The sequence below is a fragment of the Myotis yumanensis genome, unplaced genomic scaffold (assembly GCF_028538775.1).
Source record: "Myotis yumanensis isolate MYYU_CA2020_CCGP unplaced genomic scaffold, mMyoYum1.0.hap1 SCAF_20, whole genome shotgun sequence".
NCBI lineage: Eukaryota > Metazoa > Chordata > Mammalia > Chiroptera > Vespertilionidae > Myotis > Myotis yumanensis.
The window spans coordinates 14,685,389-14,707,726 of NW_027223771.1; the positions used below are offsets into that span (position 1 = coordinate 14,685,389).

General features: G+C 43.2%; 1 protein-coding gene across 3 annotated transcripts in view; it reads left to right on the forward strand.

The window, feature by feature from the left end:
• LOC138998350 (zinc finger protein 416-like) overlaps window positions 1-22,338 on the forward strand; it is a 118,607-nt gene that overhangs the window by 83,591 nt on the left and 12,678 nt on the right. For 2 of the 3 annotated variants that reach the window (XM_070400424.1, XM_070400422.1), the window contains one exon: window positions 2,617-2,740. In XM_070400424.1, coding sequence (XP_070256525.1) covers window positions 2,620-2,740 — 121 coding nt within the window. In that variant the 5' untranslated portion in view covers window positions 2,617-2,619. Of the gene's footprint in view, window positions 1-2,616; window positions 2,741-2,824; window positions 3,157-22,338 lie in introns of those variants that run through there. The other variant, XR_011469142.1, reaches the window with a different exon arrangement.

Genomic DNA, 22,338 nt, shown 5'->3' on the forward strand with positions numbered 1-22,338 from the left:
CATTGTGAAGTGGCCAAAAGGTCAGTTCCCGGTGGGGGGGGGGGGGGGTATCATATCAATTATTTGATCAGACCTAACAATAGATGGTCGTGAAAAAAAGAGGGACGTTTTCTGAGGTAGGGTTCTAACTTTTCCTAACATTACTCAGAGGAAGAACAGACTAGAAGACAGAGGACAGCAGTTGCCACCAGGAAGAGTGAGCACTGAGGCTGAGCCCTGAGATAATATAGGCATCTCGAGGTCACCTGGCCTCAGGGCTGGGCAAGGGTATTCAGCAGCCTGAGCCCATAGATCAGCCGTGGGCAAACTACGGCCCATTTGAAATGAATAAAACTAAAAAAAAAAAAAGACCGTACCCTTTTATGTAATGATGTTTACTTTGAATTTATATTAGTTCACACAAACACTCCATCCATGCTTCTGTTCCGGCCCTCCGGTCCAGTTTAAGAACCCATTGTGGCCCTCGAGTCAAAAAGTTTGCCCACCCCTGCCATAGATCCTGGTGCCGGTTGCTAGGCTCTCAACAGACCATTTTCTTTCCACAAATTCCTGCAAATGCATAATCAATTAGGTGTATTGGTTTGTGGAGTTTATTTCAGGGCTTCACACACTGTGGCCTCTGAGAGAGTGGTGTCCTAGGACTGTCTAGCCACTCTTGTAGCCCTTTGACTTGGGAGCTTTGAACAGATACTAAGCCCAGATTCCTAAGGCCATGGCTAAGGGTTCATGGAGTGGACCTTGATTTTGGCAACCAGTGTAATGAGTGGGAGGTCCTTCAGAGCACAGGTTCCAGAATGTGCAAAGGCTTGGAGTGAAGAGTGAGCTAATTCACGAACCGGCAGGTATGATATGTATGTGTGTGTGTGTGTGTGTGTGTGTGTGTGTGTGTATGTGTGTATGTTGATTTTAGATGTAGAAAGGAAGGGAGAGGAAAAGAAATAGAGAAACAGTGACGTGCAAGAAACAAGGATCAGTTGATGCCTATACAACTCCTACTGTGGATCCAGCCCTCAACCAAACATTGACCTCACCAGTGCATGGGTCAATGCTCAACCAACTGAGACACAGCCAAGACTGTAGGTTACTTTAATATAGGAAATCATGGTCAGGTTGGTAAAGGTAGTAGTAGCTCAGAAGGGACAGTGTGAGCCTGAGGACTAGCTTTCCTGCTGGGGCCACTGTTAGTGGGAGGTGGATGTCACAACACAGCAAAGAGACAGAACTTGTCCTGTAGAGTGTTGGGGAGAGATCATTGTTTTGCAGTGGCCAAGGCCTTTAAAAGATGAGTGGACCTGAGGTGAATTGGAGGCTGAAGAGTTACTCAAACAAGATGAGACTAGGCCTGGTACATATTAACTTCTCTAAATATTCACCAGGATTTTGATGTGACCCTTGGTGTGGCCTGTATGTGGGAAGTTACAGTCAATCTTGTGGATTAGCTTAGAGGCTTGAGTGGTCACTTGTGAGACTCACTGGGCATGGTGCAGAGGGCCATTGGGGTTGGGAATTGAGTGATGGTTAAGTGAGAGATGTTTGCAAGCATTCTCTGGACAACACATGCTGAGTAATAAGTAAGAGGCCAAAGAGAGGACTGGGAGCTGGGGCTGTGGGAGTGCATGTGTGAGAGAGGTGTGGTAAAGAGTGATGTGCACTTGGAGAGGGAATGTGAATTTATGGCCACAGCACCCTGACATAGACATAAGAGTGAATGACGGCAGAATCCATTTCTGTTGGTGTCTGGATGATCCAATGAGGTGACTTTTATAATTGCTGATAAAGAGGGAAGCTTGAGTGCCAAAATCGGCCCCAGGCCGATACACCGATACACCGAATGTCCTTTTGTTTTGGTGCTACATTCTAGGTACAGAGCTTAGGTGCGATTTAACTAGCCATCTGCCTTTTGTTGTTGGGGGTGACACACTGGTTGATAGGAATGAGATAGTACACATCAGTGTTACCCAGGCTTCAAAATCTCCACTGGCATGGGTAAGGGAGTAGGGTAAGGGGAAATGGATTATGGAGGTGGTGAACTATAATTTTGGTAAAGAAGTTGATTAGGAAACAATGTGTCTTTGCCACAGCAAATTTGCATTACCTTTGAATTTGTGCTTCTGGGAATGAAGCTGAGTGAGAGAAGTGTTGTTCAAAGAACTATGTGCAGTAGGTAGTGCAAAGTGATGGCCTCAGCACCTTGGGATTGGAGTCAAGAGAGTGAAGTGTGATGCCATGTATTTGGTGTCTTTAAGAAACAATCTGAGGGACTACGAGGGTATTGCCTGACAAGACCAGTATCAAATCACTTACTCTTTCTTTATGGCCAGCATCTCTCTTTAACCTATGATTTTGACACCCACTCTATTGATAAGAGTCAGTGTGGCGTACATGGGAGCCTCCCGAGCTCAGGTGTGCTCTATCTGCTCAGCTGCCTTTATTTTTGTGGGAAGACAAAATATCAGTAGGAATATAAGAAGACAGTGGCTTTCATGGGATCAAGGCCTGGTATTTTCTCTGATGTGTAGTGGAGAGAGCAGATGGGTGTGGAGGGTGGGGAGTATGACAGACTTACAATCATAGGAGTGAATCTGATCATGGGCTGTACTGTCCCCATTTTGACAGGATATGAACTTTGAGGATGTGGCCATTGCCTTTTCTCAGGAGGAATGGGACCTACTTGATGAGTCTCAGAGACTTCTATACTGCGATGCGATGCTGGAAGTTTTTGCACTTGTGACATCTGTGGGTAAGACCTTCACGTTCTCCCAATGTCCTGAGGTGATGACCTCTTTTCCTTTATTCCTCAGCCATAGCTTGCTCTCTCCCACAGCCAGAACATGGTCTCTGCTAATTTCCCGCACTGTCCTGTCAAATGTGCTATGGCTGCCAGAAGTGAGCTGGATGGAGAGTCCTGAGTAAAGGACTCCATGAACATCCCTAACACCCATTACCTCAAAAAGTACAAGAAGGCCAAACCAGTTTGGCTCGGTGGATAGAGCGTCGGCCTGTGGACTGGGAGGTCCCGGGTTCGATTCCGGTCAGGGGCATGTGCCTTGGTTGCGGGCGCATCCCCAGTGGGGGGTGTGCAGAAGGCAGCTGGTCGATGTTTCTGGCTCTCTGTTCCTCTCCCTTCCTCTCTGTAAAAAATCAATAAAATATATTTTAAAAAAAAAAGTACAAGAAGTGTCACAGAATCAGGAGTCTTGCATTGAGCTTAATGGGTCCCAGCTTGCACTTTCTCCTCATGGGAGGCTGACAAGTGTCCACATGCATGGCTTCAACTTCTACACTCTTTGTCTAGGTAAAGGTTCTTTGTGTCAACCTGTACCATGTTATAGTCTTTACTTACATGAACCATGGACTGTTCCTGTAAGGTCCTCATTCAATTGTTTGTAATATTCTCTTCCCTGAATACTATAGCAAGCTGTGTTGTACTTCCCCAGTGTTGAGTTCTCACCTCTTCATCACCTGTTCCTCTGCACTGCTGCCTCTGCAATATTCTGCAACATTGACTTGCACATGTGTTATCAGGTGCACATACGTACTTAGCAGTCCTCGAAACCAGCTATTCCTTTATTGAATTTTACTTGGAGTAAGACCTAAACAACCTCTTAGACAGCTCACCCCCATAGCAGACAAACCATGCTGAACGCTGTTAGTTGAAGGATTTTCTGGAGATCCATATTCTAATCCATTTGGTGCTTGCGGTGTTTGCGTCATATTTCTGTTGTTGTCTCCCTGTTTTGTGATCCTCATTACCTCAGAAAGTCAAGAGAGCCTCTTATTAACCCTTCCTGCACATCTCTTATTTTCAGACAATTGCAGTGAACCAATGTGTGATATGTAACATACTTTTGCAATGGGATTTCCCCTTGTCAGCACATTCAACCTTCATTTCCTCACCATTTCTCACTTTTCAGGTTGTTAGCATAAAATGGATGATGAGGAGGCCTATTCTGATCAGAGTGTATCTGTACAAGGAGAATCACAGGTTAGGTCTTCTAGGAGAGCTCCAGCCACCTAGAGACACTTCTGTGTAAGCTGTGTTTCTCTGTGTTAAAAGATATTTTGCATTTGACTGAGTCACATGCAGCATACTTTGAACAGAAAGCCTCCTATAGTAATGCATGTGTTGGAGACTTCTGTTTCAGTGCTAACCCTCACCAGCAACAGAGGTGTGAATGCGGAGAGAAGTCTTGGAAACAAGCTATTTACAGGGTCTCCTTTGTGAGTAGTTACAGCTTTTATGCATCTTTGGTGCCTTCAACCATCAGGGAGGTTGGGGAAGACTAGCAATCCAACTCAGAGCTTCTCCAGTACCAGGCCACTCTCAACACTAAAGAATTACACTGTGCCAATGATATTTCACACAAAAAATTTTTTTAAAGAAATACAATTTTTAAAATTGATTTTGGAGAGGAAGGGAGAGGGAGAGAGATAGAAACATAAATGATGAGAGGGAATCATTGATTGGCCACCTCCTGCAAGCCCCCCACTGGGGTTCGAGCCCACAACCCAGGCATGTGCCCTTGACTGGAATCGAACCTGGGATTCTTCAGTCTCTATCCACTGAGCCAAATCAGCTAGGGCTCACAGGAATTTCTTGATGGAAAAAGTCATCACCAGTGGGGTGAATGTGAAAATGCTTCCAGCCACAACCTGAAAGCTGTTCAGTGTCAGGGTGTCTGTTCTGGAGAACTGATTTACGCGTGTAACAAATTTAGTATAGTTTTTAAACGGATCTTTAACCTCATTTTACAGAAGAGAGTTCACACGGGAGAAAAGCTCTATGAGTGTAGAAAATGTGGGATGTCCTTTTGTCAAAGGGCTTACCTCACTAGACATCATATAGTTCACAGTGGAGAAAAGCCGTATGAGTGTACTGAATGTGGGAAGTTCTTCAGAGAAAGAGCTATGTTCATTAACAACTACAGAGTTCACACTGGAGAGATGCCGTATTTGTGTAGAGAATGTGGGATGTTCTTTCATTGAAGGTTTCACCTCACCACCACAGAGTTCACACTGGAGAGAAGCCCTATGAGTGTATTGAATGTGGGAAGTTTTCAGTATAAGAACTATACTCATTAAACACCACACAGTTCACACTGGGGAAAAGCCCTATGAATGTACTGATTGTGGAAAGTTCTTCAGTGCAAAAACTAAACTCATTAAACACCAGAGAGTTTATACTGGAGAAAAGCCCTCTGAGTCTACCGATTGTGGGAAGTTCTTCAGTGAAAAAACTAAACTCATTAAACACCATAGAGTTCACACTGGAGAAAAGCCATCTGAGTGTACACAATGTGGGATGTCCTTTTGTCGAAGTAATCACCTCACTTTACACCTCAGAGGTCACAGTGGAGAGAAGCCATATGAGTGCAGTGATTGTGGGAAGTCCTTCAGTTATAAGTCTTATCTCAAACAAGACCACTAAGTTCACACTGGAGAAAAGCCGTATCAATGTAGACATGGTGGGATGTCCATTCTTCAAAGTGCTCACCTAACTGCACAGCTTAGAGTTCACACTGGAGAGAAGTGTTAAATGTGCATGGAAAGTTTTATTTTTCTCACTTAGAATAACAACACTGAAGGAGACTCTTTAGGACCTATTTTCCTGAATTTTAACGCTTTTTAATGGAACATATACTCTACTAGATTCCTCATAAGTTTCCAGTACAACTGAGGTTTGAAAGAGCTGCATTACATTTGGTAACACGCCCATGTCTACTATCCGATTGATTTGTGGCTGAAGAGATTTCACCTCTACCGCCTGGCTCACGTGAAGAGTATGTCATTCCCAACCCCTGTGGACTCAGGGAAAATGTATTCTGTGTTCTCACTTGTGCTTGAGAACATTATGGTTACTCCAGCTCTTGATGGGATCTTCATTCCTTTCTCTCTGATGAGGTAATGCACCTGACCCAGGATTCATTAAGGGCACCCATCCTCAGCTAAGAAGTGCTGCCTGTTTCAGGGACATTGTTGTTCTCCCATTATGCTGTAATGAATTGTTCAGGTTCTAATTCACCAATCTGCAAACTGTTTTCTGTCCTTCGTTCCGGTTTATGATCTTCTAATAAAGGTGATTTTTCTTTTGTTCCTTTAATTTTATGGATATTTCCCTTCCAGGAATGATTTTCAAGCACAATTGTGATCTATCGCAGTAGTTCTCAACCTTCCTAATGCCGCAACCCTTTAATACAGTTTCTCATGTTGTGGTGACCCCCAACCATAAAATTATTTTCGTTGCTACTTCATAACTGTAATTTTGTTATGAACTGTAATGTAAATATCTGATATGCAGGATGTATTTTTAGGGGTCGCGACCCCCAGTTTGAGAATCGCTGGAAGGAGAGCATAATGCTAGAAAATCACTCTTTGATTAATATTGGCTTATAGTGTATTGCTGCCCAAGGCCTTGAAAGAGAGATTGCATGACTTTGTGGTTTTAATTTGCAGGTTTGATCCCAGCCCCTATGGGGCAATATGTGAGGCATCTAATTTTTTGTCTCTCTCATATTGATTTCTCTCTCAATCTCTATCTTCCTCTTCCCCTTCCCTTGCACACTCTAAAAATCAATGGAAAAATATCCTCAGATGAGGATTACCAAAAAAACCCAAACATTCACCCTGGTCCCCTGAGATGGGCCCTCTGCCTGCAAAACCCACCTTTCCTCACTCTTTCTAGCCTTTGCCTGGGATGTTCCCACTGCAGATGGGCACACTGTGTCATTCCCAGGGTTTGGCAGAGAGGAGCCCCAGGCAAGACACTGGGAGGGGTTTGGCTTCTGTGTTTGCCTGAGAGGTGCTGGCCAGTGTTCTTCAGTCTCTTATCAAGAGGTGTCTCCAGCCTGCTCTTCCACATCCCCCAGGTACCTGGCCTGCTGCAAATGAACCTACTTCTGTATTTGGGAGAAGCCCCTTGCTGCTGTGGGCCCCCAAATCAGTTCACCTTTGGGAATCCTGCCTTGGGCCAGTCCACTCACACCCCTGAGACCCTTTTGAGTTTCTGTTTTTGCATTTTGGGGATTATTTTCCACTTTGATTTTATTAAAAATAAAGCACGCCCCTCCCCCACCCCTCACCCAGCCAGTCCTGGAGGTAGCATGGATTCTGCAGGATATGGTGGTGTGTATTTTCAATGGTGAGAGCGGTCTGCAATGCAAGTGTTCAGGAGAGGCTTGGTCTCAATATAATTCCACATTTGGAAGATGGGTTGTGGTTGGTATGCCCCCTTCCCTAAATTTTGCCTGTGCATAGAAGACCCTTGCTCCTGAAATGAGCTGATAGTTCCTGGATTCTGGGGAATAGTGTGCTGCTGGGGGGTGTGGTTGAGGGAGCAGAGAGACTGGGTGCCTTGGACAGGGTGTTTGAACATGTTTCTGCCAGCTCATAGGCCAGGTTCCTTGAGTGGATGGGCTGAGGGAAGGCTGTAGGAATGAGAACTTAAATCAGGCTAGATGGAGGGTCAGCAGCCATGGGAGGGCATAGCTGAGACAAATCAAGACAGAGGCTATGGACACTGTTGAGGTCAACTGTTTCAGACACCCTAAATACAGAGTCCCCTGTTCTTGGGGACTGGCGTTCTAGTGGAGGACAGCCCACAAAGAATGGACCTGGGTGGCTGTGACAAGTGACAGCAGCTAATGGGGAAGGTGAAAACTGGGTTGGTCCGTGGGGTCTTCCCTGAGGAAGTCTGAGAACATACAGCATGCTCCAGGTGGGGGCCTGCAGGGAGCATGCCCTGTTCATTTGGGAGCTATAGGGAGGTCACTGGCTGGTTTCAATAGTAAAGATCAGAAAGTGGTAAAAAAAAAAAAAAAAAAAAAGACAGTCAAATAGGCAGAAGTGTCATGCAACGCAACCCAGTGCCAGGCTGGAAAAAAACTAAATCGAAGAATATCCTCCTTGAATTAACAAATTAGATGCAGCCGAGGAGGCAGTGTACAGCAAGGAAGGTCAGAGGATGCTGGGAGAATGGCAAGAACTGGTAAGTGGGCTTGAGAGGGACAGCCAGCCAGTGAACCAAGAGGGTGAGGAGAAAGCATCATTACACCAAAGACGCGGACAGGCATAACATCACACTGTGAAAATAAGAAGCCATAAGGTGGCTGGCTGCCAGGGAATCTGGACGCAAGACCACAGCAGCAAAAGCCTGCTCCAGGAAAGGCGGCTGGAACAGTGCGGTGCTGGGGGGAGACAAACCCGCAGTTTCCTTGTTGTTTTTCCTTGTCTTTGCTTTTATTCTCTAAACCCAGAACACAGGACTTTTCAATTGCAAACACTCAACTGAGGTTTTGGAGCAGGAAGAGAGGCACAGACTTCAGGCGCCTGAGGAGAGGCTGAGGAGGGAAGCAGGGCAGGGAGCCGTGGCCAGGAGTATTGGGACATTCTTAAGGTTCCAAACCTGAATGGCCATTTCTCCCCAGAAGAGCTAGCCCCTCCCAGTAGTCTCAAGGCAAGTAACACAGCCTGCTACACCCTTCCTGCATTTTTAGCTTTACAGAGCAAACAAAGGCAGTGGCCAACCTCCCAGGTCTGAAGAGTTCTAAAGAGTCCTCAGTGACTTGATTGGAAGAGGGGCCAGTCTGCCTGCTATTCTGGGAACCAGACTGATAAAAACTCCAGGAACCCCATTGGTTTTAATACAAGGATCTCTGACCAACCAAGGCCAGAGTAATATTTTGGGACACTCATAGAGAAGTAGCTCTGGGTCTGGAAAAACAACATACATCTTATTCCCTGAAATCAAAAAGCACCAACCCCACCTAAAACCCTATCAGAAACAAATGATTGAGTGATAAGACTGACAGCTGGCAGACAGGCAAAGAGGGCAGATTGGCCCTGCCTGCTTGCAGCCAAGGCCTGTGGAGACAGACACAAGCAGAGGACCTGTGGATTGATTTGAGCTTCAAGCAGGGAGCTAAAAGCCAAAAGACAGTGACTGACAGTGGCCAGTACCTCAATGCCTAACAGGAAGCCCAGAATTATTAGAACAGAAGAGTGGGGCCCTAAATCAGCAGTCATTGGGCATTAAAACTCAAATGAAGTGACCGAACGACATTTCACTTTTTTATTTTTGTATTTTTATTATTTTTATTTTTTATCTTATTTTTTGCACCTTTTTCTTCCTTGTTTTTTTTTCTTCCATCTTTCTTTTCCTTTACCCGTTTTAGTTTTTCTATGTCCTTTCTTTTTCCCACTTTTTAAAAGTGGATCTTCTTTATCTGCTTTAATGATGTGTTATTCTAGTCTCTCTTTATTCATATATCTAATTTCCTCTTCCTGCTCCTACTCCATTTCCCCTTTTCTTTTTCTTCATTACACTTTTTTTCTTTTTTCTCTTGCTATTTCTTCCCCTAATCTTTTAAAACTTATTTCACTTCCTAAATTTAGGCCTATCTGCTCTGTCCTCTGATTTCCTTTTCAGAAAAATGTATTTCATTTTTTAAATTTTTCTGCTTGTCTTCTCATTTATTTTCTCCATCCTCTATTCTTTACAGTGGTCTTTACCCTATTTATCCAATTCCTTAACGTTTATTTCTCTAATTGTGCTCTGCATCTTACAGATTCTGCCATCTTCATTTTTTCCCCCTGGGTATTTCTTGTTATGCCCTTTGGTTTATTTGACTTTCTTTCTTTCTTTCTTTCTTTCTTTCTTTCTTTCTTTCTTTCTTTCTTTCTTTCCATCTTTCTTTCTCTCCTCTCTTACCATTCTTGCTCTCTTTTCTCTTTGCTAATTCTCTCTTCTCTGGTGGTCACTTTTATTGGGATTATAGGTGTCTCATGTACATTCGTGTTCTGTTCCTTCTGTTTTGTTTCTTGCCCTGTTGTATTCTGTGTGGATGGCTCTGTGCCTCCACAGCGGTTGACACAGTGAGGTAGGGAGCATGCCACCTAATCAGATACCCTGAGCGAAGATTCCCTTTACAAAATGGACAATAACATTGAAGACCCAATTACATCAGAAGAACCTAAATGTTTCAAGTAGGTTGCCTTCCTAGAATATCCAGCCCTGGTGACCTGAGAGAGTGCACCACTGGATCCTACAAAACATATACTACATGAGACTAATTCAAAAAATCTGTGGCATACCAGTTTGATCTAATACATAGAATCAGTTACGAAGGAACAGGAAAAATGGGGATACAAAGCAACAACCCTCAAATTAAAGAATAAAGGAAGCTCCAAAAAAGGAGCTAAATTAAGTGGAGTCAAGCAATTTTTCAGAGAATGAATTCACAGTAATGGTAATAAGGATCCTCAAATGTCTGAATTAGAAATTAAATAACATTTGTAAGAATCCAGAGGAAATGAAGAATGACATAGATACAGTCAGGAACAAAAGGTAGGTTTCAATGGTAAATTGGAAGAAGCTGAGGACCCAATCAGCAAGTCAGAAGGCAAGGTAGAAAGAAAAACAACAACATGCAAGTAGTGCAACAACTAGAAAAAATAAATAAATCAGGAGGAGAGTCTAAGGAAATTCAGGACAACACAAAATGAAAAATAACAAACAGCGAATCCACATGATAGGATTGCCAGAAGGAGGGGAAGCTGAGCAAGGAATAGAAAACCAGTTAGAAAAAATAATGAAAGAAAATTTCTCAAACTTTCAGTGGAAAACAAGTCACACAAACCCAAGAAGCACAGAGTGTCCCAAAGAAAATGAACTCAAAAAAGACTGCCACCAAGACAAATCATACTTAAATTGGGAAAAATCAACAAAAAAGTAAGAATCTTAAAGGCTGCCATAGAGAGACAGAGTTACGTAAAAGGGATCTCTCATTAGATGATCAACTGATTTCTCAACAGACACACATAAGGCCTGAATGGAATGCAATAAAGTATACAAAGTGATGCAAAGCAAGAAACTGAATCCAAGAATACTCTATACAGCAAGGCTATTGTTAAAAACTGAAGGTGAAATCAGATTCACAGACAAACAAACAAAACAAGCCTAATAGAGTTTACCATCACCAAGCCAGCAATGCAAGAAATGCTAAAGGCACTGCTGTAGAAAGAAATAGAAAGGGAAGAAAGAACACAGGCAAAAAGAATAAAAGATGCAACAAACAAATACCTGTCAATAATAACCTTAAACATACATGCATTAAATGCTATAAACAAAAGACACTGGTTAGCTGAATGGATAAGGAAACATGACACGTATATGCTGTCTACAAGTGACCTACCTCAGAACAAAGGACTCACACAGATTGAAAGTTAAGGGATAGAAAAAAATATTTTTGGAGAAAAACCAAGATGGCAGCATAGGTAAACACCGGAAATTGCTGCCTCCCACAACAAATTCAAAAATACAACTAAAAGACAAAACGGACATCATCCAGAACCACAGGAAGGCTGGCTAAGTGGAAATTCTACAACTAGAACGAAAGAGAAAAGCACACTGAGACTAAGGAGGTGCGGAAGTGCAGAGGTATAGAAGCGCAAGCGGCAAGGGCTGGCAACTGAGGATGTGACTGTCTTTTTGAATCGGGAGGGAGTCACAAGTTCCCAACTGCTCTGGACTGTCTGGCAGTGGGCAAAACTCGGAACTCGAGGGCAGCTTTCTCTCAAAAGTGCTTGCAGCGATTACTGGGACACTGAGACATAGGGCCCCTTAGGGCAGGGCTGAGGATCAGCCATAGCTGCTTGCTCTGCCCTGTTGATTCCCTGAGACCCCGCCCAACTCAAGCTGTGGCAGAAGCTTTTGCATATGAATGCCCTGGCCCTTTGCAATCTGAAAATTACCTAACAAACTGCAGCTGGGCCAGACAGACCCAGAACTTCCAAGAAAAGGTCCAAGGCCCCACAACAGCTTGCATTGCTTCACAGCTGGGCCTCATTTGGGCACCTCCAAACCCCAAACAAGGAAGGGGAATCTGAAGATCTCTTCGTAGCTCCTGCTGGGTAGCCTCAGGCAGAGGCTAAATTAGCACCTCCTTAGATCCAATAGCCAGTGTGTCCAGTGGTCAGAGTGGGACCATCCAATTACAACTTCTCAGATCCATAAGGGACACACTCAGGGGGCAGACTCAGTAAGCAACAAAGCCACACTGAAGCTAGTCTTGCCTCATAAGGGTGTCTTCAGCACAGAAGTTCTCCCACTGTAGACACAGCTGACTCTCACAGCCAATTGGCCTGAAGGTCAATTCCTCCCAGTGATACCTACAACAATCAAGGCTTAACTACAACAAGACTGTGCACAAAGCCCACAAAGGGGTGCACCAAGAGTGTCCATCTCAGGTAATTGGGGAGGCTGAGTCACTGGGCCCTATAGGACAGCTAGCACAGAAAGCCACTCTACCAACACAGGAAATCATAAAAAAATGCGGAGACAAAGAAACAGGTCACAAATGACAGAAATGGAGGAAAGCAAATGACTGGATATAGAGTTCAAAACCACACTTTTAAGGTTTTTCAAGAACTTTCTAGAAACTGCCGATAAATTCAGTAAGACCCTCAAAAAGACTGGTGAGACCACCAATAAATGTAGTGAGACCCTCAAGAAATCTAGTGAAGCCCTCGAGGTTATGAAAAAGGACCAACTAGAAATTAAGCATACACTGACTGAAATAAAGGATATTATGCAGAGTTCCAACAGCAGACTAGAGGATCACAAGAATCAAGTCAAAGATTTGAAATATAAAGAAGCAAAAAACACCCAACTGGAAAAGCAAAATAAAATAAGAATCCAAAAATACAAAGATAGTGTAAGGAGCTTCTGGGACAGCTTCAAGGGTACCAACATACAAATTATAGGGGTGCCAGAAGAAGAGAGAGAGCAAGATATTGAAAACCTATTTGAAGAAATAATGACAGAAAACTTCCCCTACCTGGTGAAAGAAATAGACTTCCAAGTCCAGGAAGCGCAGAGAACCCCAAACAAAAGGAATCCAAAGAGGACCACACCAAGACACATCATAATTAAAATGCCAAGAGCAAAAGACAAAGAGAGAATCCTAGAAGCAGCAAGAGAAAGACAGTTATCTACAAGGGAGTACCCATATGACTGTCAGCTCATTTCTCAACAGAAACTTTGCAGGCCAGAAGGGAGTGGCAAGAAATATTCCAAGTGATGAATGCCAAGAACCTACAACCAAGATTACTTTATCCAGCAAAGCTATCATTCAGAATTGAAGGTCAGATAAAGAGCTTCACAGATAAGGAAAAGCTAAAGGAGTTCATCACCACCAAACCAGTATTACATTAAATGCTGAAAGGTACCCTTTAAGAAGAGGAAGAAGAAGAAAAAGGTATAGATACAAATTATGATCAACAAATACACATCTATCAACAAGTGAATCTAAAAATCAAGTGAATAAAGAATCTGATGAACAGAATGAACTGGTGATTATAATAGAATCAGGGGCATAGAAAGGGAATGGACTGACTATTCTTTGGGGGGAAAGGGGTGTGGGGGATGCGGGAAGAGTCTGGACAAAAATCGTGCACCTATGGATGAGGATGGGGGGGGGGTGAGGGCGGAGGGTTGGGTGGGAACTGGGTGGAGGAGAGCTATGGGGGAAAAAAAGAGGAACAACTGTAATAATCCGAACAATAAAGATTTAATTAAAAACAATATTTTCAGGGAAATAGAAATGAAAGAAAAAAAACTGGGGCAGCAATACTTATATCTGACAAAATAGACTTCAAAGTGGAGGCCATAACAAGAGCTAAAGAAGGCCATATCATGACCAAGTGGGATTCTAGGGATGCAAAGCTGGTACAATATTTGCAAATGAATAAATATATTACAGCTCAAATAGATTGCATGACAAAAACCTCATGATCGTATCAATAGATGCAGAAAAGGCATTAGACAAAAATCCAACACCCAATTTTGATAAAACTCTCAGCAAAGTGGGATTAGAGGGAACATACCTCAATATAATGAAGGCCATATATGACAAACCTACAACCATCATCATACTCAGTGTGCAAAAAGTAAAACCATTTCCCCTAAGGATAGGAACAAGACAGAATATCTGCTTTCACCACTCTTGTTCAACATAGTTCTGGAAGTCCTGGCCATAGCAATCAGATAAGAAGGAATAAAAGGCATCCAAATTGAAAAGGAAGAAGTAAAACTTTCATTTGCAGAAGACATGATACTGTACATAAAAAAACTCTTAAGACTCAATGAAAAATCTAGACTTAATAAGTAAATTCATAAATGTAGCAGGATACAAAATTAGCACACAGAAATCCATGGCATTTTTGTACACTGAAAGTGAACTCTCAGAAAGAGAAAATTTTTAAAAAATCTCATTTACCATTGCAACAACAACAACAAAAAATCAAGATACTTAGGAATAAACCCAACTAAAGAGGTAAAAGACCTGTGCTCTGAAAACTAGAGGACATTGAAAATAGAGATAGAGGAAGATATAAACAAGTGGAAAAATATACTGTATTCATGGATTTGTAGAATCAACATCATTAAAATGTCCCTATTACCCCAAGCAATCTACAGATTCAATGCCATTCCTATTAAAATACCAAAGATATATTTCACAGACCTAGAACAAAAACTCTAAAAATTTACATTGAACAAAAAAAAAAAAGCTGCATAAATCTCAAAAGAGAAAAACAAAGTTGGAGGAATCACAATATAAGTTATCAAGGTATACTACAAAGCCATTGTAATCAAAACAACCTGGTAGTAGCACGGGAACACACATATAGTTCAGTGGAACAAAATAGAGAACCAAGCCACTATGCTCAGTATTTGACAAGGGAGGCAAGAGCATACAATGGAGTCAAGATGGTCTCTTCAATAAATGCTGTTGGGGAAATTGGACAGGTACATTTAAAAAAAGGAAGTAGACCACCAACTTCATACCATACACAATAATAAACTCAAAATGATTAAAAGACTTAAATGTAAGACATGAAACCATAAAAGTCCTAGAAGAAATCATAGGCTCCAAAATCTCAGACATCTCTCATAGCAATATGTTTACCAATATATCTCTTAGGACAATGGAAACTAAGTGGACAATAAACAAATGGGACTACATGAAAATAAAACGCTTCTGCACAACAAAAGAAACCATCAGCACAACAAGAGTGCGCATTACATGGAAGAACATATTTGTCAACGATACATCTGAAAAGAGTTAATCCCCAAAATATATAGGGAACTCATACAAGTTAACAAAAGGAACACAAACAATCCAATTAAAAAATGGGCATATGACCTAAATAGACACTTCTCCAAATGGATATACAGAAAGCCAAGAGATATATGAAAAAAATGGTGAAAGTCACTAGTCATGAGTGAGATGCAAATCAAAATGACAGTGAGGTATCATCTCATACCTGTCAGAATGGCTACCATCATCAAGGGAAAGTTCTATATGTATCGCACATGCATGAGTCAATGTTTATTTTTAAATTGCCAGTGTGCGTCATATGTACCAGCTGGTTGGATGGACAGTCAGTCACTTAGCCTTTTATATAGAGAGAGCAAATGATGAGTGTTGTCAAAGAAGTGGAGAAAATGGAACTCTGGTACACTGCTGGTGGGAATGCAGACTGGTGTAGCCACTGTGGAAAACAGGGAGTTTCCTCAAAAAACAAAAAATGGAACTCCTATTTGACCCAGTAATCCCACTTACAGGAATATATCCCAAGAAATCAGAAACACAATCAGGAAGAATATATACAGCACAATTTACAATAGCTAAGATTTGGAAACAGCCCAATTGCCTATCAGCAGATGAGTGGGTTAAAAAACAGTGGTACATCTACCCAATGGAATATGCTGCTGTAAAAAAGAAGGAACTCTTACCATTGGCAACAGCATGGATGGATCTGGAGAGCATTATGCTAACCAATATAAGCCAGTCAGAGAAAGATAAGTATCATATGATCTCACTTATATGTGAACTCTAATGAACAACACAAACTGATGAACAAAAATAGACCCAGAGACATAGAAGCATCGAACAGACTATCAAACCTCAGAGGGAATGAGAGGTTGGGGGGGAGGGGGAGGGAAGAGATCAATCAATGAACTCATAGGTATATATTCATAACCCATGGACACAGACAACAGGGTGGTGAGGGCCTGGTTGCGGGGTGGGGTGGCAGGAGCAGGCTGGAATAGGTTAATGGGGTAAGGGGGACCTATGCTATACTTTCAACAATAAAGATTTAAAAATTAAAGAGGTTTGTATTAAGAATGTCATTTCAAAAATTAAGAACTTAACACATTAAAACTTTTAGGGCACTCTGGGTGTGGTGTGTGGTGTGGGGATGGGAAGGGGAGCAGGGTCTGGGGGGGATGCCTTTGAACTTGAGGGGTTAGAGGGTGTTAATGTGCTGGTTTTTCTCCAAGGTAGTAAAGGTGATCTTCCTATTTAAGAAAAAGAAATTTCAACAGGTGATTTCATAACTAGTGGCCTAGTGCACAGATTCATACACATTTAAATAATATTAATTAGAAGAAAGATTTGTGTAGTAATAACATTACTGTGAAAAATTATGTCAAAATAGTATATATAATAGACTATTATAACATTAAAACACACACGCAATTGGTGCCAGCGAGAACTTTATATGTATTGTGCATGCACAAGTCAACATTTATTTCTAAATTGCTAGTACACGTCATACGTACCTGCTGGTTGGTCCGTCGGTCAGTCACTTAGCCTTATAAATTATATATAGATAGTACCTCAAGTCTAGAGTTTAATATACAATGAATAGACATAATTAAACTACCAGAATTTTTTTTTAAAGTATTGTCCCTTGCCCAGTCAGCACTGCTAAGTGGTTGAGCATCGACCTATGAACCAGGAGGTCATGGTTTGATTCCTGGTCAGGACACATGCTTGATCCCCAGTGTGGGGTGTGAAGGAAGCAGCCGATGCATGATTCTCTCTCATTATTTATGTTTCTATCTCTCCCTTTCTCTCTGAAATCAATAAATATATATATTTTATAAAAAGAATTGTCCTAAATAACATTTGGATCAAAGAGGAAATGGAAACGGCAATGATAAGTTTATTACTAAATCTAGAGGCCCGGTACATGATATCCGTGTATGAGTAGGGTCCCTAGGGCTGGCTGGCGATCAGGGCCTATCGAGGCTTTTCTTCCCCTAGCTGCCGGCAGCTGGCCCTGCCCCCACTGCTGCCACTGCTTGCCATCTGTGCAGCGCTACCCCATCTCCCCCACCACTGGTCGCCTCCCTCTGCGGGCGATAGGCATGGGGTGTGATCGCTTTGCTGGCCTGGGCTTCCCTCTGTGGGGCAGTCGATCATGGGCCCCCCAGATCGATTGCCTCTCAGAGTGAGGCCCCACCCACCACATCACCACCAGCCAGGTGGCCTGGGCCTCCCTATGTAGCCACTGGCTGGGTGGCCTGGGCCTCCCTCTTTGGGGCAATCGATCGCAGAGCCCCCCCATCGATTGTCCTGCAGAGGGTGGCCTGGGCCTCCCTCTGTGGGGCGATGGCAGGGCCCCCGACCAATCACATCACACCTGCCTAGGCTGGCCTGGTGCCAGTGGGTGTCATAGTGTGATTGTTGGGAAGGTGGTCCAACTGGTCATTCTGCTGTTTGGTCATTAGGTTGATTTTCATATTATGCTTTTATTATTATAGATATTTATAATTATTACTGAAAAACTTTATCATAAATCCTTCATTTTAGTTGCATGTATTTATTATATCTTAACAACTTCGAGATTTTAAAGTCAATTATTACCTAAAACATTTTCTTGACCAATTTTGTAAGAGTGATAACTCAATGTGAAACTACTACTTTATATTTCTCTATAAGAACAGGAGTGCCCCCACTTCCCTGCTAGAGGGTATTTCTGCAGATCTGTTCTTCCCAGTGTTTGGGGGGAAAACAGAACATTGGGAACTAGTTATAGTTACGGGAAATATTAATTATGCTCTTAACCATGATTGCACTTTCTGTTCCAAGAAAGGACACATCAACCTGGCTGGGAGTCATATGCCCCCAGGACCTGGAAGTCACCCTTGGAATGTGGTTCATTCTCATTCAAGAACTGCCTATTATCATGGAAGCATTAACCTTGTTGCCCAACCCAGCCTGCATAGCTTACTTCCTTATGTAATTTTTGTCCCTGTATTCATAAACCGGGGAAGAGCAAACTAAAGTCCCTAAAAGATAGAAAGTCAACATTACATTACAGACACACAGACAGAAATCTCACTAGCTAAGAGTTTCTGGTGGCTAACATTCTGAGAGGGAGAGCAGGAAGAGTCCCCAAGATAAAAAATTCTTGGCAGCTGCTGGGACTTTCCTGCAGTCTCTGTCATGTATTCAGCCTCACCACACATAAATGGGTTTCCCCAAAGCGGGACTTGCCCCATCTTTAAACAAATTAATCAAACAACAGAGACACAAAACGTCAACAAACACTCATACAGGTGCGCACAATACACTAAAAGTTTACACCACAGAATCACCTGCATTAAGAACCACTAAAGCAGAACAATGTCTTCTGTCCCTGGTTCAGGAACTGCCCCTCCCTAGAATCTCAGCATTCTCTCCAGTGCTCTATTTTGGGGGAATGTATTCCCTAGGCCTAGAATTTCTGTTTCCCATCCTCCGCAGGCCCTTTGTGACTGTGTACTCAGCCCCCCATGTTGGACGTTTCTTGTTCTCCCCAAGATCTGCTTCATCCCTCTCTGGCTACTTCCCTTGCAGGAGAACAGAATCACAGATCAGAATTCCACACTCGCTTTATGTCCAAGACACATCCCAGTCATGTATATCCGACCTCCAAGGATACCCAATCACCAAAGTAGTACTCAGTCCAATTTCCTACCTTGGTTTATGCATGAGGTTACCTGATTGCCACGGGTCTTGCTTGAGGCCTTCATGCATTGCTGGTGGACTCTCAATCCCGAGCTCATAGTCAGCCCAGGGGTAATGGCTGTCCCTTCTCACCAATGCCGCCACAACTTGGCAGCGAGGTGCACCTCCTCGGGAAAGGGATCCAATTTCCCCCTTTAACAACAAACAGTATTCAGTACATGCCCCCAAATTGTAAAAATACGGCGAGCCCCAAAATTCAGGGGTCCTGGTAGAACACAAAGCATACTGGGAGCCAACCTGCCTATTTCACCCCTAAAATATCTATTTCAGTCCCTCCTCTGGCTAGGAAATCCCAAATGCCATAGGAGACAGGGCACTCCAGTCTGTCTAGCTGATTCCTGCTGGCAAAGGGGTCGTAGTTTGGGGGCGGCAGTCAGGGTCCCATCGGAAGTGGGTGCTCTAAGGGTCCACGAAAGATGGATGTAGCTGTCTCCATTTGCAGTTCCATGTGGAGGACCATTCATAGCTTTAGAGCTTCTAAATGGGAGGATATGAAACATAAACAGGCAATAGTTGAAGATGAGTAATAATAATATTTTTTATAAAAACACTATAAACCAAGGTCTGAGAAGGGGAGCTAGCCAGTAGGGATGGCATTATATCTTTAATTGGTGCCCAGACTTCTGGGGCAAGAGGCTATGAGGCCTTCCTTTTAGCTGAGCTGCTTACAGCAAGAAGTGATATTCATGGCACAGACTTTGCCCTGCTCAGTCAAGGGCTTCTCTGTGAATAAAAATCTGTAGAGGCTTGAGAAGTGGTTCTGGTCTTGTTCGTGGTAGTGGTAGCATGAGGTGTCTTATAGACTAAGATTTAGCACATTTTACTCTGAAAGGGATGTGGGAGATGTATGTCCAATTTGAGATTATCTGACCCTGAATTGGGCTGCTTATAATATATTCAGGAGTTAGGGATTTGGGGAGCCAGTATGGGTGAGAAAGTTGCTACACCAGAGATACAGAAAAACCGCTCTAAGTAGGAGCATCTTATGGTGTTTCTGGGTCCCAGCAAGGGCAGAGAAGTCTTCTTCCAAGTATCAGCCCAGGGTTCAGGTGACACTTATAAAAAGACAGAATAAGAATTATTAGCCGAAACCGGTTTGGCTCAGTGGATAGAGCGTCAGCCTGCGGACTGAAAGGTCCCAGGTTCTATTCCGGTCAAGGGCATGTACCTGGGTTGTGGGCACATCCCCAGTGGGAGATGTGCAGGAGGCAGCTGATCGATGTTTCTAACTCTCTATCTCTCTCCCTTCCTCTCTGTAAAAAATCAATAAAATACATTTAAAAAAAAAGAATTATTAAAAAGATAAAAACACTGATTATCTAGAAATACCAGAGTGTGTTACTTATCTGGCACTCATTAACTCTTCAGGACCCCTTCAAAAGAGAAGCTCCAGGTACTGTATAGCAGTCGTCACCAACCTTTCGGACATCACGGACCGCCGGTGGTCCACAGACCACCGGTTGGCGACCGCTGCTCTAGAGGCTCGCACAAATAGGAATTCGGTGATTCAGTTGATGGTAATGCAGCTTCATCCTTCTCCTGTATTTGCATTCAAGGCTTACTCAAAACAGATGAATCTAGGAGTCGATGCTGCTGACCTGTTGGGAGACTTAAAGCTGGTGCCTGTGAAAGGACTTTTTGAGTTGTTTAAAGGCCTGCCCACATAAATGAGGGCTATTCCCAAAAATCCTGGGCCAGCACTGTCCATGTTAGCTGACTGCTTTGATTATTGGGATCTTCAAAGGCCAAAAGGGATTGTGAGTTAGGAGACAGGGGTATTCAGAAAAAGTCATCCTTGAGATCTAGTACTATAAACCACTTTGTGTCCTCTGGAATCTAAGCATGTGAAGCATAAGGATTAGGAACAATTGAATGCATAGGAATCACTGCCTTATTTACTAGTTATAAGTCCTGAACTAGTCCTCCTCCTCTGTTAGGCTCTTGTACCCCTAAGATGGGGGTATTATAAGGAGTATTGTTATATTGTAATTCAGCGAGCCAACAGGAGAGGCCTTAATAAGTCAAATTAATTTGGAGTCTTTTATTACGCTAGCGGGCTGAGAGCAGAATATCTCTGTCAAATTCTGGGTCCCACATGGAGGAAGTCTTTCCTATTTATACTTTTTCCAGCTCTTTGTCTTCCAAATTTGGAATGAGACTTCCGGACCTTCTGAGAAAGAATTCCTGTGTGCTGGGAAGGGGCCCTGAGACCATATCCCAAGGCCTGGCCTGGTGCCAGCACTGACAGCTCTGTCTGGGGCATAGTTTCTGGCCTCTCTGGAATGGGAGTAGTCTTATTTTCCCTATTATTTAAGCAAGCAAGTGTTTACAGAATCCAAAATAGCAGGGTTAAAATTTCAAACAGTAGTTTTTACACGAGATGGAGGTTACTATTCTTCAGTATAACAACATTTCAATAAACCTTGGGCTTCTGAAATAGATGGCCTGTTAGACTATTGAGTCCTTCTTGAGCCCCAGGGTTGAGAAGATATAGTCTCTGTTGTGGATATGAGGCTTCCTGCAGGGTCAGGAAGGCATGTGAAAGGAACAATTTATAATGGCTGAGAAAAATATATCTTTATTGGCTTCCCAGACATGCCTGTAATGGCTACAGCCTCTGAGGATGATTTACCAGGGTTTGGGAGGAGTACAGAGAAGGTGGCTGAAGCATTGGGGAGGAAGTTAATTTCCTTGCCCCCCACTATCAGGCTAACCGGGGCCCCTGGGTGGAGGTGGCAGTCTGAGGAGCCAGGTTGGGAGACCCCGGGCCCCGTCAGTCCTGTTGGGCCAGCTGGGTCACTAGCCCTGCTCCAAGGGACCTCTATCTCCTGAGACAGTCCAACTTCCAGGGATTTCCTTGATAGGAAAGGTAGGGCTTCAGGGGTCTACCATACTCCTTGGGGCAGCTCCAGTGTATAAGTCCAACCTGTCTACAGTCGTAGCAGATGACCAGACTGACCATTCACCTCCAGGCTCTGACTGGGGCTCCTACCCCCGAAGCACGCCACAAAGAGCCTTGGTTTTGGCCTGGCTTCTCCTTTGCTGTGTTGTGACACCTTTTTTCCCCCTTCTGGTCTCTATTATGGAACACAGAAGTGGCACCTTGCAGGAGATTCTTTAAAGTACTCTTGGGACTAATAGCCAATTCTTGTAACCTGATGTCTGGGATAGCCTGAGTGATAAATTTGTCCTTTAAAATTAGTTGTCCCAATTCTGAATCTGGGGTAATGTTGGTATGCTTAACCAAAGCCTCACTGAGCCTTCCAAAAAGGCCAAGGGGTTTTTGTTAGCCCCTTGATTAGCCGTGGTTAATTTAGAGTAATTAACAAGCTTTGTTTTAGTATGTCTGAGGCCTTCAATAATACAGAACTGGCAGTGTTTTCTTTTCCACCTCTCAGTTTCAGGACCTTACTTTTCAGCAGCTGAGAGGGTCAGGTTTAGTATGAGCATGATGTCTCTATATGGGAGGTCAAATGCT